We start from the raw sequence: 14,809 nt of genomic DNA on the forward strand, positions 1-14,809 counted from the left end.
TTTGTTATAATATAAAATTGTTAATATCTGTATTATTACCATATATTTGATATTTTTTGTGTGTGTGTTTTTGTGTGTGTTCGGATATGTGTTTGTGTTGCAGGATAAAGAGAATCCTCTGGATAATGTGTTGCTGTATTCCCTGAGGAGAGCTGGCTCCATGGAGATGCTGGACCAGAGTGGAGATGAGGATGAGAATCGAGTGGGATCCAAGGCCTCACGTCAGTCACACACATACACACACACACACACACACACAAACAGAGTCCTTTAAATAGCTCATAAGGGCCTTAGGCTGAACTAGGACTCTCTCAATTACATGGTTTGACTGTGCTCCTCTATTAAAAGATTATTAATGAATCAGCAATATCAACTTGCTAATTTGCAAGATAATCATGTATGATGCAATTCTGCTACTCGTCTTTTATACAGAGGGGTATTTTGCACACCCATTTAGAGTCTTGTGAAGAGGTGTTAGAGACCTAAACACACTTTTAAAAAAGTTATTTAAATTAGCAATAAGAGAGTTGTTGTTGAAAAAGTTCAGATCACATTGGAACACATTATAGTCAAGTGAGAATAAATATATTAAAAATTAACATTTTTAATTTAGAAGAAAAAGTAGATATTGTGCGCTAATTTGATTCCAATTCACCACTAGATGACCAGATTTAGCATAATGAATGCTAACAGTATATGATTTTTATTCCTTTTTATTCATACAGTACCAGCCAGTATAAGTTTGGACACACCTTCTCATTTAATGTTTTTCTTCCTTTATTTGTTAATATTGAATCTTTTAGACTATAAATGAACACATAAGGAATCATGGAGTAACTTAAAAGTGTTAAACAAACCAAAATACTCTGTTTACTTGCGGTTACTGAGGCTGGTAACTCAGATGAATTTATCCTGTACAACAGAGGAAACTCTTGCCCTTCCTTTCCTGGTTCAGTCCTGATGAGAGCCAGTTTTATCATAATGTTTTTGGTGGTCTTTGAGACTGCATTTGAGGATACTTTGGAAGTTTTGCATTTATTTCTTTACTTACTTAAGTAGTTCTTACCATAATCTGGATTAAAACATTCCGTAAAATAGAGCTATTCACTGTATACCTGTAACTCTACCTCTTCACTACTTTACAACTGAAGCTCTCAAACACATTAAGAGGCAAGAAAGTTAAGTAATTAACTCTTGATGAGTTCAGCACAGCTGTTAACTGAAAGCCTGAATTCCAGATGACTCTACCTCATAAAGATGTGCAAAGCTGTCTAATCGAAGAAAAAGGCGCTACTTTGAAGAATCTAAAATATAAAACATATTCTGATTTGTTTCTCACTGTTTTGTTAGTAAATAATTTCATATTTTTTCTTTCAAAATTTGGATGAGTTTAGTATTAATCTACAGTGCAGAAAGCAAAGCAATGTGTTCAAACTTTTGACTGGTACTGTATATTTTAAACTTAATAAAATATAAGAAAATATATATTACATCAAATTAAGTAAACTAATTCTAACCCAAGCACTGATAAATATCAATAAACCCAATTATAACCACTTGGAATATCTACATGATTCATTTTATGTGTGTTTGTTTTTATGTATTTATTTCAAAATAGGAGCAGTTATATATTCCTAAAAATGATACCTATGTTACTTAGTCTGCATAATTCACCAACACAAAAATTACATGCATTAATTAATCTCTTTTTCCCTCTCTCTCTCTGTTCAGTCCCTCGCTCCAGCTCTAATCTGGAGAACTCGGAGCGGAAGCGAGTGAAGAGTCGCCTGAAGAAGCTCATTCTGAGGAGACCTCCGCTTCAGGCTTTACAGGAGAAAGGGCTTATCAAAGGTGAACCAGCATCATCTGCACATCTATCAGCTAATATAAGCCTAGAGTGCCACAGGTGCCACAGTGTGAGCTTCAGGAGTTCAGGTCATCAGTAACAGCTCTTAGTAGATTCTAGTAGTCAGTAGAAGGAGGGTAAAGAACAAATGTTTATTTAAAACTTAATAAAGTATTTGCGTGGTCCAGTGTACTAAGGCGCTGCCACTATGATTGGGAGATCGCTGGTTTGAATCCCTGTCATGCAGCTGGCCTCAGCTGCCGGAGCCCTGAGAGAGCACAATTGGCCTTGCTCTCTCTGGGTGAGTGGATGGTGCTCTCTTTCTCCCGTCATCACTCCAAAGGGTGATATCAATCAGCACAAGGCTGCGTCTGTGAGCTGATGTATCAGAACAGAGTCGCTGCACTTTCCTCCAAGTGCACTGTGATGCTACTCAGCAATGCTGCATCAGCAGCAGGAGTTTGAAAAGAGGTGGTGTCTGACTTCACATGTATTGGAGGAGGCATGTCTTCACCGTCCTTGTGTTGTGACATGGTTGGGACAATTGGCCAGATAAGTTGGGAAAAAAACAGGAGAAAAGTAGAAATTTTAAAATAAATAAATTGCACCATCTAGTGGACAATTCATATTATTGAGATGCCTTTCGTTAATCCTGAGCTGAGATTTGACAAATTTGTTCACACATTCACACTACAAAAGCATGTATTTTCTATATTTATGATTTACAATATCTTATCTTAATTTAGGAATTCCCAAAGCAAACAAATGAGGTTGATAATCAGATTTTTTTAAATATATATAGAACAGTAGACAGTTAAAACATTAGGATACCTTCTGTCTTATCTTTAAGTGAAGATTTATAACAGTTTATAGACTTTTTCTGCAGTAGCATTTGCTATTTAATAAATTCAGTCATAAGTCCTAAAAGTTGTTGTTATCAATGAAATAGAATAAGACTTCAAGGTTGCATGTGAGGCTCACATGGACCCCATCTAGTCCCCATTTCCACATCCCAGATGGGGCCCTCTACTGGCATCCATAGACATCCAGTTGTAAGGCCATCATGGGCCCTGTGGGCAAACAGTTCTGACACCTATACAGTCTAATTACACTTGAGTTAAAATCCTCAGATAGCTTCCCTGTCATAGGTTTTGAAAAGCTCATTCACTATATTGTATACACTCTTCAAAATAATCATCATACATACAGCTCTGGAAAAAAATATGAGACCTCTTCAGGTTCTGAATCAGTTTCTCTGATTTTGCTATTTATAGGTTCATGTAAAATTAACATTATTGTTTTATTCTATAAACTACTTAATTTCTCCCAAATTCCACATAAAAATGTCATTTCAAGCATTTATTTGCAGAAAATGAGAAATGGCTGAAATAACAAAAAAGATGCAGAGCTTTCAGACCTCAAATAATGCAAAAATTCATTAGGTTTTAAAAGTTCAGAAATTAATATTTGGTGGAATAACCGTTATTTTCACAGTTTTCGTGCATCTTGGCATGTTCTCCTCCACCAGTCTTACACACTGATTTTGTGCCACTTCTGGGCCACTTTTGGGCTTAACAAGAACCGTCCCTGTGGTCTTCCATTTCCTTACTATGTTCCTCACAGTGGAAACTGACCTGTTCCGAGACATTACAAACCAAATATTACAAGATATGCAATGTTTGTCATTTTTGTGCAGAAAAGTAGGTCATGGTGAATGATGGTGTGGTGTGTGTTTGTGTGGTTGTTGCTTTCAGACCAGGTGTTTGGCTGCAGTTTGGAGGTGCTGTGTGAGAGAGAGAAGAGTACAGTGCCACGCTTTGTTAGAAACTGCACGGAAACAGTGGAGAAGAAAGGTGAGAACATGTGACACATCTGTGACACTTATACATCAACCCATCAATACCTCCTAAGATTACACCTACATACAGTATACTGTAGATTCTGATCAGTAGATAACAGACGTGTGTGTGTGTGTTTATTCTTTAAGGTTTAGAGACGGATGGCATCTATAGAGTGAGTGGGAATCTGGCAGTGATCCAGAAGCTTCGCTTCGCTGTAAATCATGGTGAGGAAGACAGAACATTAATATAATGTAATAATAATTGTTTTATATCATTAATATATCCGTTCTGTTCTGTGCTCTGGAAGGATCTGGTGAGATTCTGATGTAACGGGGTGAGAGAGGGTGTGTGTAGGGTGTTGGTGGGTGGGCTGTAACTCCTGTTCATTTTTCCAGAGCGAGCGGTGTCTACAGATGGACGGTATCTGTTCCCAGAGGAATTAGTGCAAGGTAGCCCACCCGATCAGCAGGAGTGAAAATCCTCGCACCTTCACACTCCAAAGCTGCCTTGCTCTCAGTCTGTGGTCCAGGAGGAAGCTGCCCGTTAGCACTGATCACAGCAGATGCTCATATGCAAGATGTAGATACGAATAAATTACAATGCAATTTAAACAGTTACAACTGTCACAACTACTCACAATAATCATTTTCTTCTGACAAAATACAGCTCTGGAAAAAAATAAGAGACCACTTAAAAATGATGAATTTCTTCAATTCAAAATCTCCGTAATATAATAAAAAGGGAAATGGATGATTTTTGCACCAGGAGTGGCATAAAGTTATGCAAAAGCAGTGTGTAAGACTGGTGGAGAAGAAAATGCCAAGATGCACGAAAACTGTGATTAAGAAAACAGGGTTATTCCACCAAATATTTATTTCTAAACTCTTAAAACTTAAAGAATATGAACTTGTTTTCTTTGCATTATTTGAGGTCTGAAAGCTCTGGATCTTTTTTTGTTATTTCAGTCATTTCTCATTTTCTGCAAATAAATGCTCTAAATGACAATATTTTTATTTGGAATTCGAGAGAAATGTTGTCTTTAGTTTATAGGATAAAACAACAATGTTCATTTTACTCAAACATAAACCTGTAAATAGCGAAATCAGAGAAACTGATTCAGAAACTGAAGTTGTCTCTTTATTTTTTCCAAAGCTGTACATTGTCCCATAAATTATTGCGATAAACAGTATTATTGTAATTTAAAGACTTATTTTTTTTTTGTAACATGAATTAATAACGCAATAATGCAATTATACCCTTTTATAAAACAATAAACATTTTAATTATTAATAAATAAAACATAAAAAGAACAAAATGCTGTTCCTGAACAGCGAGTGACTTCAGAATTACCACGCAGTAATCCGATTTATTAGATTAGAGTGAGATCAAAAAATCAGATTAAGAAATCTGATAAATAGAACTGGATTTTAGCTCATTAATTGTATTTTCTGTTTTTGGGACACATTACTTGAGGCTGATAAGTGTTTTTTTTTTTTTTGAAACATGTTTTAAAATGATGGATATAAAAGGAAAACAAACTTTTGACAGGCAGTATATATAAATCCTATAATATTATTTATAAATATCAGTAGCATAAAAAGATCTTTAAATGACAATAACATTGTTATCACTGTTTATCATCCTAAAATAAAATGTTATAATGAGAGGCATACTTATATTACAGTGATGTGATCTCATGGGCAGCTTCATCCACATCTTAAAAGCACACAGGCTTCTTCATGTCCTCATGGGCTCTTTGACGGACACCTTGTGGCTGATGTCACTGTAAGCAGCTGAGTGAGGGCTGCATGCTGCTCTGCTGCTCTGTATCGCTTGGTTGGTGATGCTGTTTGTTGAGTGTCTCTTTTTCTGCTTGCGCTGCAGGGTAAAGCAGACCCAGTGAGAACCTGCATGGAGTTCATAATGGGCTCTAATGATCGATATAGAGGTGTTACTTTTGGAAGTGGGGTTAATTAGCCAGTTCTCGTGTGAGACTCTCCACTGGGGTGTGTGCTTGTGTGTTGGTGTTTGTGTGTGAACAGCAGAAAGGCATCTGTAAAGCATCTGTAAATGTTAATAATGGCTAATGTTCGCATTTTCACAGTATGTCCTCGTGTTTGCTCTGCAGCGTTCTCTCTCTGTCTTTTTTATCTCTTGATCTGTTCTCAGTTCCTCTTCTGAAGCCTCATGGCAGGCGGCTCAGCATCGTGATAAATGCATGTGTGTGTTACGTCTGATGTTTTGTATATGTCTGAGAACATTGAGCATAAGAGTTTATGTCTTTTCTCTAACCACCTGTGTATTTCTGATTTTTCTCCTTTTTCCAATGGTTTCTCTCCTCCTTTTTCCCTTCTTTATGATGTGGCTTTAGTGGATCGAATAGACCTGGAGGACCCGCAGTGGGAGGACATTCATGTGATAACAGGTGCTCTGAAACTCTTCTTCAGAGAGCTTCCTGAACCACTGGTTCCTTATGGATTCTTCCATGACATCGTGGAGACCGTCAGTAAGTGAGGAGAAGAGAGATACTGTTTTATGCATTATGAATGAATGAGTTGCTAGATAAATGGATTGATGGATGAAGTAATGTACAGTTAAAGTGTCAGTCTGTATTATTTTGTTTCTAAACTGAAAGCAAAGGCATTTCTGAGTGGAGAAGAATATGGATAAAATATTGTGTTTAATGGTAACGTTACCAGTGTGCTGGAATGATCATCCCTGCTAGGCCAAATATATTCATTCTAGAAACTGGGGTGTCAGGTCGCTTTTCGCAGGAGTTCTTCTGGCCACCTCATTTTTCCCCATTTTCTCCCAATTTAAATATCCAATTGTCCCACCCCTTTGTGCGTCCCCATCACCGGTGACGCCCGTGACCCTTGGAGGATGCGGACAAGCACACGCCTCCTCCGACACGTGTGAAGTCAATCACCCCTTTTTTTGAGCTGATGAACCATTGCCTGAGCAGCCAGCGCGCTCGGAGGAAAGCACAGCGGCTAGGTTCCGATTCATCCGCTCACAGACACCTCGTGCCGCCCAGCGCCACCTTAAGTGTGATGGGGAGAGACCGCCATCTACCCACCCCAGAGAGAGCAGAGCCAATTTTGCTCCCTCTAAGCACCGGCAGCTGATGGCAAAGCTGCATGAGCGGGGGTTCGAACCTGCGACCTCCCGCTCATAGTTGCAGCGCATTAGACCACTTAGCACTCGGCGCCCACGTATATAACTTTCACACAGTACTTTACATGTTAATAATTACATGAATCCACCTTTATTAATTATAAAACCATACTGATACAAATGTATAAATATACTGTTGGATGCATCTTTGCATTCAATCTTTATCTTTATTTTTTGTTTAATTTATTTTCTACATTTAGACTGAAAAAAAAAAAAAACATCATACATGAAAAAAGAAATTTTAATAAATCAGGGAAAAAAAAATTGACTAAAATAACAGCAGAATATAGCAACTAGAATGGTTTCATAAATCACTTAGCTGAAACATAGGTTTTAGTATAGTATAGCATAGTATGGTATGATTTGGGATGAGCCGGGGCTTCACAGCGTGAAGAAAAAGCAGCAACTATTGTTCAGCACCTCCAGGAACTCCTTCCTTCAAGATGCTGAGAAAACTATTCCAGGTGACTCTCCCTCATGAAGACACTGAGATTAAAATACCAAGAGTGTGCAGATCTGTCCTCAAAGATAAATAAAGGAACATTCTGGAAATGACATTCTATATAACATTCTATAATGTTTTATTATTAATTATTTACAATGTAAAAATCATAAAAAAGAAAGAAAAAGAAACACATTGAAAAATAAGTGGTGTGTCCAGACTTTTGACTGGTAGTGTATATTACAACCATATTACCAACATAATTTTGTGACATTGAGTTGTTTTTTCTTCCTGTAAGTTGTTCTAATATGGATGTGTCTGTCTGTTCTGTAGAGATGTCTGACTACCTGGATAAAGTGAACCGGATGAAATTGCTCATCATCAGCATGCCTCCCCCCAACCATGATACCATGAGACACATGTTTCGCCACCTTAAGCGGTGAGAGTTTATTCATTGTTTTGTGACACATCCTATTCTATTTTAACTGCCTTTTCCCCAACTGTTGATATGGAACTTTTATATGTAATTTCATTTTTCATCCACTAGAAGGCGTTATACACTCATTACTCACCTTTTGGGGGGAAAGTTGGTTGGTTGAGTATATCTGAGTATCGAGTGAGTGCTATAGATAGCCCAGCGTGCCCATATGTATCAAATCACAGAGTGCTGAGAAAGATTAGAGGTTTTTCCTCTAATTTGGTAATGAATTTGATTACATGGACCAGGGAGCCGGCTCTAAATAACCAGTATTCTCACACAGAAGTGATTTATATGAAACAGCAACCTATTTAAACCTCAGTTTTTTAGTTTTTTTTTTTTCTATTCGCAATGTATTGTCTGGACTTCTTGCTCAGTCCTTGCTTTGTCATTGTCTGTTTATTGTCATCTTGTGTGATCTTTGTGGGGCGGCTGCTGAAAGTAGCACCAGCACCACCACCGTCACCGCTGGAACCTCTCCTTTTCTCTTCTCTTCTCTTCTCTCCTCTCCTCTTCTCTCCTCTACTGTTCTCCAGCTCCTCTCCTCCCTTTCTTCTCCCCCCCCCCTTTGCTTTTTTAATGTGGAAGTTTTGAGCAATTTCTGGCTGCTTCTGTGGTTAAGTGGGAATGGCATTTTTAGAAGAATGCCTCATACTGCGGCTTTAACCCCTTCCTTTGTCCTTGTGTCCTTAGAGCACTCTCGCACACGTGAACATTAAACCTAGTATCTCTGTTTCTCTCTTATCCTCTCTCTTTCTCTTATTCTTTCTAATTCTCTCTTTTTCTCACTCATCCTTGCAGGGTGATGGAGCACTCGGACAGTAATCGCATGACAACGCAAAACATCGGCATCGTCTTCGGGCCAACTCTGATGCGGCCGCAGAGCGACTGCGGAAACATGGCTGTTAATATGATCTATCAGAACCAGGCTGTGGAACTCATCCTCAGCGAATACGACCAGCTCTTTGGACCCGACCCACCCGGCTCCCTCTGATACTGATACTATAGTACCGAACAGTACAGAAGCCTGGACAACCTGCCCACTGTGAACCAGAACAACCTGAACTCAAATACAAAAAAAAATGCCTGAATGACGGTTAGAAATCAGATTTTTAGAAATGGGCAGTTGCACTGATGCATAAAAAAACGATGCAACAAATCTCATCCTGTTGGATGGATGATGAACAGTTGGACGCATGGATAAACGCAAGGAGTGCTTGAGCAAAAACTATTGTCTATTTGTAGATACCAAATCACACTCCAAAATGATGTTAAGACTCTTATTTTTTTTTTGGTTTCTTTTTGTGGGTATAAATGTGTGTGTGTTTTGTGTGTATGTTTGTTTGTGTGTGTGTGTGTGTATGTGTGTATGCAATGTCCCCTCACAAGTGTTTTTCATTGTCTCGTTCAGCTAGTGGTGTCTTTGGGAAAAACCACACAGAGCTTTTATGTTGCCCAAAAAGACATACAGCCTACACCAACTAAATACTATAAAATAAAATCGGCAATAGTCACCCAATAAGCATAAACATGAGCACAGGTCGAAAGTTTAACGTGTTGTTCAACTGCAGTTTGAGTCATTTCGTTTCTTTTTAATGGCGAAATAAAAAAAGGGGTACGGTTCAGTCCAAAGTGCTATGTAATCTCCTTTTCCATTGTTCCAGCGGTATGGTCGTGGTGTGTGTGTGTGTGTGTGTGCCTGAGTGTGTGTGTATGTGTGTGTGCCTGAGTGTGTGGTTCGCGTGACAGATAGTGCAGAGGTACATTCTGTATATTGCTCACTGATTGGGTGGAGCTCTTCGCCACTATTGGTCCAAATCTCTGCTTTTAATAACAGAACAAAAGAGAAGCTAAAAATGCATATGTTTAAAAAATGTGGAGTTTTTCCCCCCAGCACCACAGCTTTGGTAATTTTATATTGACTGTGGCTTGGCAGGAGACAAGAAGGAGTGCGAGAGAAGAAAAAGAACAGAGAGAGAGAGAGAGCATACATGGATTTTAATGTTAAAGTTTATATATTTATTCAGTTTTATTTTCTTATTATTACAAGGGGGACGGGTTTGATGACTGAAGCACTTGCAGAAATTGACTAAAGTCAGATGCTATTATGGTTGCTTAGAGTATTTTGGTTAGAAATGCGACTGTTGTCCTTCTCTTCACATTTGTCGTGATTTTCCTGTATATCCTTGTGCCTGAACTGCTTTAGAAACCAGTTTTCCAATTGATGAAACCTCATATGTGCAGGGTGTGTCTTATAAAGGCTCAACAAGACTTTTTATTACCTCCAGTGTTGACCTAATAACCCATGTTTCAGCTCAGTGATTTGTAAAGCCATTCCATTCCAGTTGCTATATTGTGATGTTATGAAGTTATGTAGATTAGTCTGTAATTTGGAAGATTTTTTTTTTTCTGATTTATACACATTTCTTTTTTATGTATGATGTTTCTTTTTTTTTATCAAAACGTAGAAGTTTTGACCTACAGGCATCTCAGAAGACTGTTATAACCAACATTTTCTGCTCCAGAAAAATGCCACACTTGGGTCTTGCCAACATGCAGTCTAATTATTTGCCGATTCTTTTTCTGTTCTTCTAGATCCTGTACTTTGAGAGAATTATTTGACAATAAAAACCAACGAAGTAAATCTGTGAAAAAAATGACATCTTTTATGTTTGGATTCGGGATTAAGTAACATAAGGAGACGCTTGTGTGAACGGAGTGTGAAAAGCCTTCTCACATTTTAAACTGCAGGCAGACGCACTACGTCACCGCAGAGCCCGGATCGGCTTCTCTCTGTGGCTTTTGGCACGTAGCTAATAATGGTGCATTAGTGGTTTAAAGTAAACAGTTAAATTATACACTAAACATCGCCCATCCCATCACAGATTTATGATTATTGTACCACGTTTACAGGATGCTGTTTAATCCTGTTTTAGAGATTGTGATTGTGTGTGAGATTTCCTCTAGACCTAAGGCCCTAAAGAATCAAACTCCAACAAGCTTCCAACGACCTTGTCTTCTAGCTAGCTTAGCCTAGCCGCCCGCATTCCTCCATTTCATGTTATGCTTTTGTGGTAAAATGACCTTTTCTGGATATGTCTACTTGCTTCAAAACAATGGTTTTAGAGTTTGACAAGTCTGTCCGCATTGTATGTCCTGTGGGGAAACTTCCGTCCTTGTAGAGGAACAGTGGTTGATGGCACATCGTGGACTTAATTACAAGTTTCTACACAGGGTTGGGATGTTACAGGGATGTAAGTATTGAAAATGCATATTTGGAATGCATACAGAAAAATAATCTATATTATATTATTAAAATAAGAGTAATTTTTACATTTTCCAGATAATACATTTAGAATACTAAAATGACTTTGTGTAGAAAACACACTTCATAGACTAATGCAGAATGCAGAACAAAGTCTTTTAATAATCTGAAGTGATAGTAGGCATGAGTAGATCGATACATAATAACTGAGTAATAAATGAGTAGACTGATAAATCACTGTGCTGATCAGTTATTTACCTCAGTGTTAATAATGAACTCTACTAAAGCATGAGTAGACTGATAAATCAATGTGCTGCTGATCAATTATTTATCTCAGAGTTAATATTAAACTCTACTAAAGCATGAGTAGACTGATAAATCACTGTACTGATCAGTTATTTACCTCAGTGTTAATACTGAGCTCTACTAAAGCATGAGTAGACTGATAAATCACTGCTGCTAATCAGTTATTTAGTATTTCAGTGTTAATACTGAACTCTACTAAAGCATGAGTAGACTGATAAATCACTGTGCTGATCATTTATTTATCTCAGTGTTACTGAACTCAACTAAAGCATGAGTAGACTGATGAATCAATGTGCTGATTAGTTATTTACCTCAGTGTTAATAATGAACTTACTAAAGCACGTGGAGACTGATAAATCACTGTACATATCAGTTATTTATCTGTGTTAAATCACCAAAACAACACTGCCTGACAATATTGTCCTCACAATAAAGGTAAGCTGCTGTAATCAATGAAACTTAAATATCTGGAAACATGTGGACAGGTCTGCACAAATTCCTTTTTCTATTGCTTGTACATGTATTTAGCCCTATCCGTATGGGATTAGTTTCTCTTTTATAGGGGGTTCACTGTGATTTTACTCCCGCCTGGAACGACCATGTACGTGTTTTTCTCAGACGTCCCCTGAGAAAATTACAGGCTGAATTACCTACTGTTTTTTTCACTGAACTCCAATTTTAGTCCCGTCCGGATGCACATCTCTGAGTTTCATCTCCTCGCGTTTAATAAAATAGTTATTTGTCCACTGCTACGCACCGTAATTACACTTTGGGCGTGCGATTCCACAGAGATGCGCGTAAACACTACAGCGATTGGAAATGGAGGAGCTACTGAGCGCGATGTCATGTGACCGAGAAAGCCAAAAAACCCACTCATTCTCCTGTTTTTTCAATCGCAGTCTGGATGCAAGAGTTTTATCACTGAGTGGAAGTGTGAAATATTTTTCACAGACGTCCCCCTGAAAAACTAATCCCATCCGGATAGAGCTTTTCTTCACTTTTTTAATGTTATTTGATTTAAAGTACTGGTTTCAGACCCCAAATCTTTCTTAAAACTGTGGTAAAACTGTGCACCAAGCATCAGTTTATTTATAATTATTTGGTTTAATGTTTTTATAGAGGTTCAGAAGTCTACTTTGCACATCATGTTTTACTTGTATTATATTTGCCTCCCATTTAACCCAGATTGTACTAAAATATTACAGATCATAGATGTAAAAAAAAAACTACAGTGAAGCCCTACAGATCAATCCTACCAGCGAGTGACACCGGAGTCATTCTCCAGTGGCCGTGTGACTCACTGGATTAAAAAGTAAGAGCAGTTGTTGTGAGTAAAGGGGATTTCCTCAGCTGCAGATTAGTTAATGAGAATCATTTAATGGATATTGACTGACAGTCTGCTGACAAAGTTAAAACAGTAATCAGTACAACAAACCATCAGTTTTAAATGAACAAATTAGAACATTTAAAAAAGGTGTCACAGGAAAATGCATGAAATATACTGTAAATCCCAATGTGTGTGGACACCCCAGTTAATGAATGCATTCAGCTGCAGTATATATTGTTTCAGATCAGTTTTCTGTTTTTTAAGGCGAGAGCATGTAACATTTTCCAATCATAAAATCTGAAATTCTATTGGTAGATAATATTGCAGTAAAAGTCACCCTTCTCTCTTTATATCTGTAAACCTTCTATGACATTTGGAAGTATGAAGATTTGAAAGGTCATGGACACAATATCTTGCTTTAACTGTCTTAACTAAACTTTATCTCCTGCATTTTTCTGGAAATACTCAGCTGATGTGAGGTTAGCAAATTCTTGCCTAAAAAAAAAGATCATAATCGCATTTTTTTCAGTTAATTCAGCTGGTTTTGAGCACTTTGGCCAAAGCAAAGCATTAGCATTTAAATATTACACTATATTCTGTATATATTTGAGATCACACAAAAACGTTTATCTCCATTTAGTTTTTCACTTCTTTTGGAAAAAACATTTTGGAAAAAAAGCTTTTACTTCTTTTCACAAAGATCTTTGACATATTTTTCTATTTTACACAATATGTGTTTTTGTAATGTAATATAAGATTTTTTATTGGCATATAAAACATTTTTATTTTTATTTTTATTTTATTATATAGTTTTTATCCGTCTATGAATTTCAGGTTGGTTTTGCAGGTTTTAGTTTTGCCCTTAAAACACTTTATTGTTCACAAATTTTGTACTATATATAGTATACTATATATATATATATATATATATATATATATATATATATATATATGATTTTTTTTATTTTTTTTATTTTTTTATTTTTATTAATGAATAACTTGCTTTTAATGCTTTTAATACTTTAGGCTGTAATAATTTATGACTGCTACTTTAATTACCTATATATCAATCACAGTATGGCTGAACTTTTCAAATAGTGCAGCCTTATCAGAAGAATAAAAAAAAAAATACTTGCAGTGCAATAAAATATTTAATGATTCATTGATCCAAACATTATTCACAGCATTTTTCATGCAGATAATTAATGAGTTGACCTCTGAATCATGTTGATGATGGCATCATTTCATCGAATTAGATGAGTCAGCAAGAGTGCTTAGTCAGAGCTACTTTAAAAGTTAAATTTTATGATGTGTAGATTGAGGGAAGCAGTTTATTTCTGAAACGTTTCATTTGCAGAGATATTGACTTTTTCCATTTTTAGTCATGTCTAAATGAAGTAATCTGTAATCAAATTTAGTACATTAGTACGAAGCCCTTAAGTGTAAAAAAAAAAAAAACGCATGGGCACACATTAGTCATTTATATGAACACACATGAAATTAATTGCAGTTTTTGAAACCAATTTACGATTCATTTACATAACACATAATTTATGCACACACAGTGGAATCCTTTTTGATCACTAATAGAGCTAAAAGACTAGTGAAATATAAAGATAACTGTTGTATCAGGTTAAGAACCATTAGAATCCATTCATAGTGTTTCCTGAGATTGTCATTGTCATGGTTCTTTATAGAACTCTTAAAACCCCTTTTTTTGTTATTGGTCATTTAATTATTTGCAGAGACATTGTTTTCACAGTATTCCCCTTTTTTAAGTTTTGTATAGACTTTGATTTGATTAGGCTTTGATTTGATTTATTACATTTAAATTAGACTTTCGTTCACTGGTCAAGCTTTTTTATTTGAACTCTTATATGTTTAGAATTGTGTATGGTCAGTTTAAATGATTTATTTATTATTATTAATATATATATTTTTAATTGAGCATGGTACTCAATGGTCTCCATGAATTCTATATTAGTCATAACACTACATGTTGAGGTTAGAGCGGACACAGTGGTCCAACAGTGTAAAATCAGCTTCCTTTTTTACTAATGATTTGTGTAGTTTGGTGCCCCCGGGACGGCCCGAGCTCCAGATTTGACTCAGAATGCTAAAGGGGGC

General features: G+C 36.7%; 1 protein-coding gene across 5 annotated transcripts in view; it reads left to right on the forward strand.

Moving 5' to 3' along the window:
- arhgap9 (Rho GTPase activating protein 9) overlaps positions 1 to 10,428 on the forward strand; it is a 67,121-nt gene extending 56,693 nt beyond the window's left edge. For 4 of the 5 annotated variants that reach the window (XM_049479135.1, XM_022675636.2, XM_049479136.1 and 1 more), the window contains exons 13-20: positions 104 to 221; positions 1,732 to 1,851; positions 3,601 to 3,699; positions 3,834 to 3,911; positions 4,083 to 4,136; positions 6,059 to 6,193; positions 7,640 to 7,745; positions 8,586 to 10,428. In XM_049479135.1, coding sequence (XP_049335092.1) covers positions 104 to 221; positions 1,732 to 1,851; positions 3,601 to 3,699; positions 3,834 to 3,911; positions 4,083 to 4,136; positions 6,059 to 6,193; positions 7,640 to 7,745; positions 8,586 to 8,778 — 903 coding nt within the window. In that variant the 3' untranslated portion in view covers positions 8,779 to 10,428. The remainder of the gene's footprint in view (positions 1 to 103; positions 222 to 1,731; positions 1,852 to 3,600; positions 3,700 to 3,833; positions 3,912 to 4,082; positions 4,137 to 6,058; positions 6,194 to 7,639; positions 7,746 to 8,585) is intronic. The other variant, XM_049479138.1, reaches the window with a different exon arrangement.
- The last annotated feature ends 4,381 nt before the right edge of the window (positions 10,429 to 14,809 follow it).

Source organism: Astyanax mexicanus, chromosome 5 (genome assembly GCF_023375975.1).
Source record: "Astyanax mexicanus isolate ESR-SI-001 chromosome 5, AstMex3_surface, whole genome shotgun sequence".
NCBI classification, from domain to species: Eukaryota; Metazoa; Chordata; class Actinopteri; order Characiformes; family Acestrorhamphidae; genus Astyanax; species Astyanax mexicanus.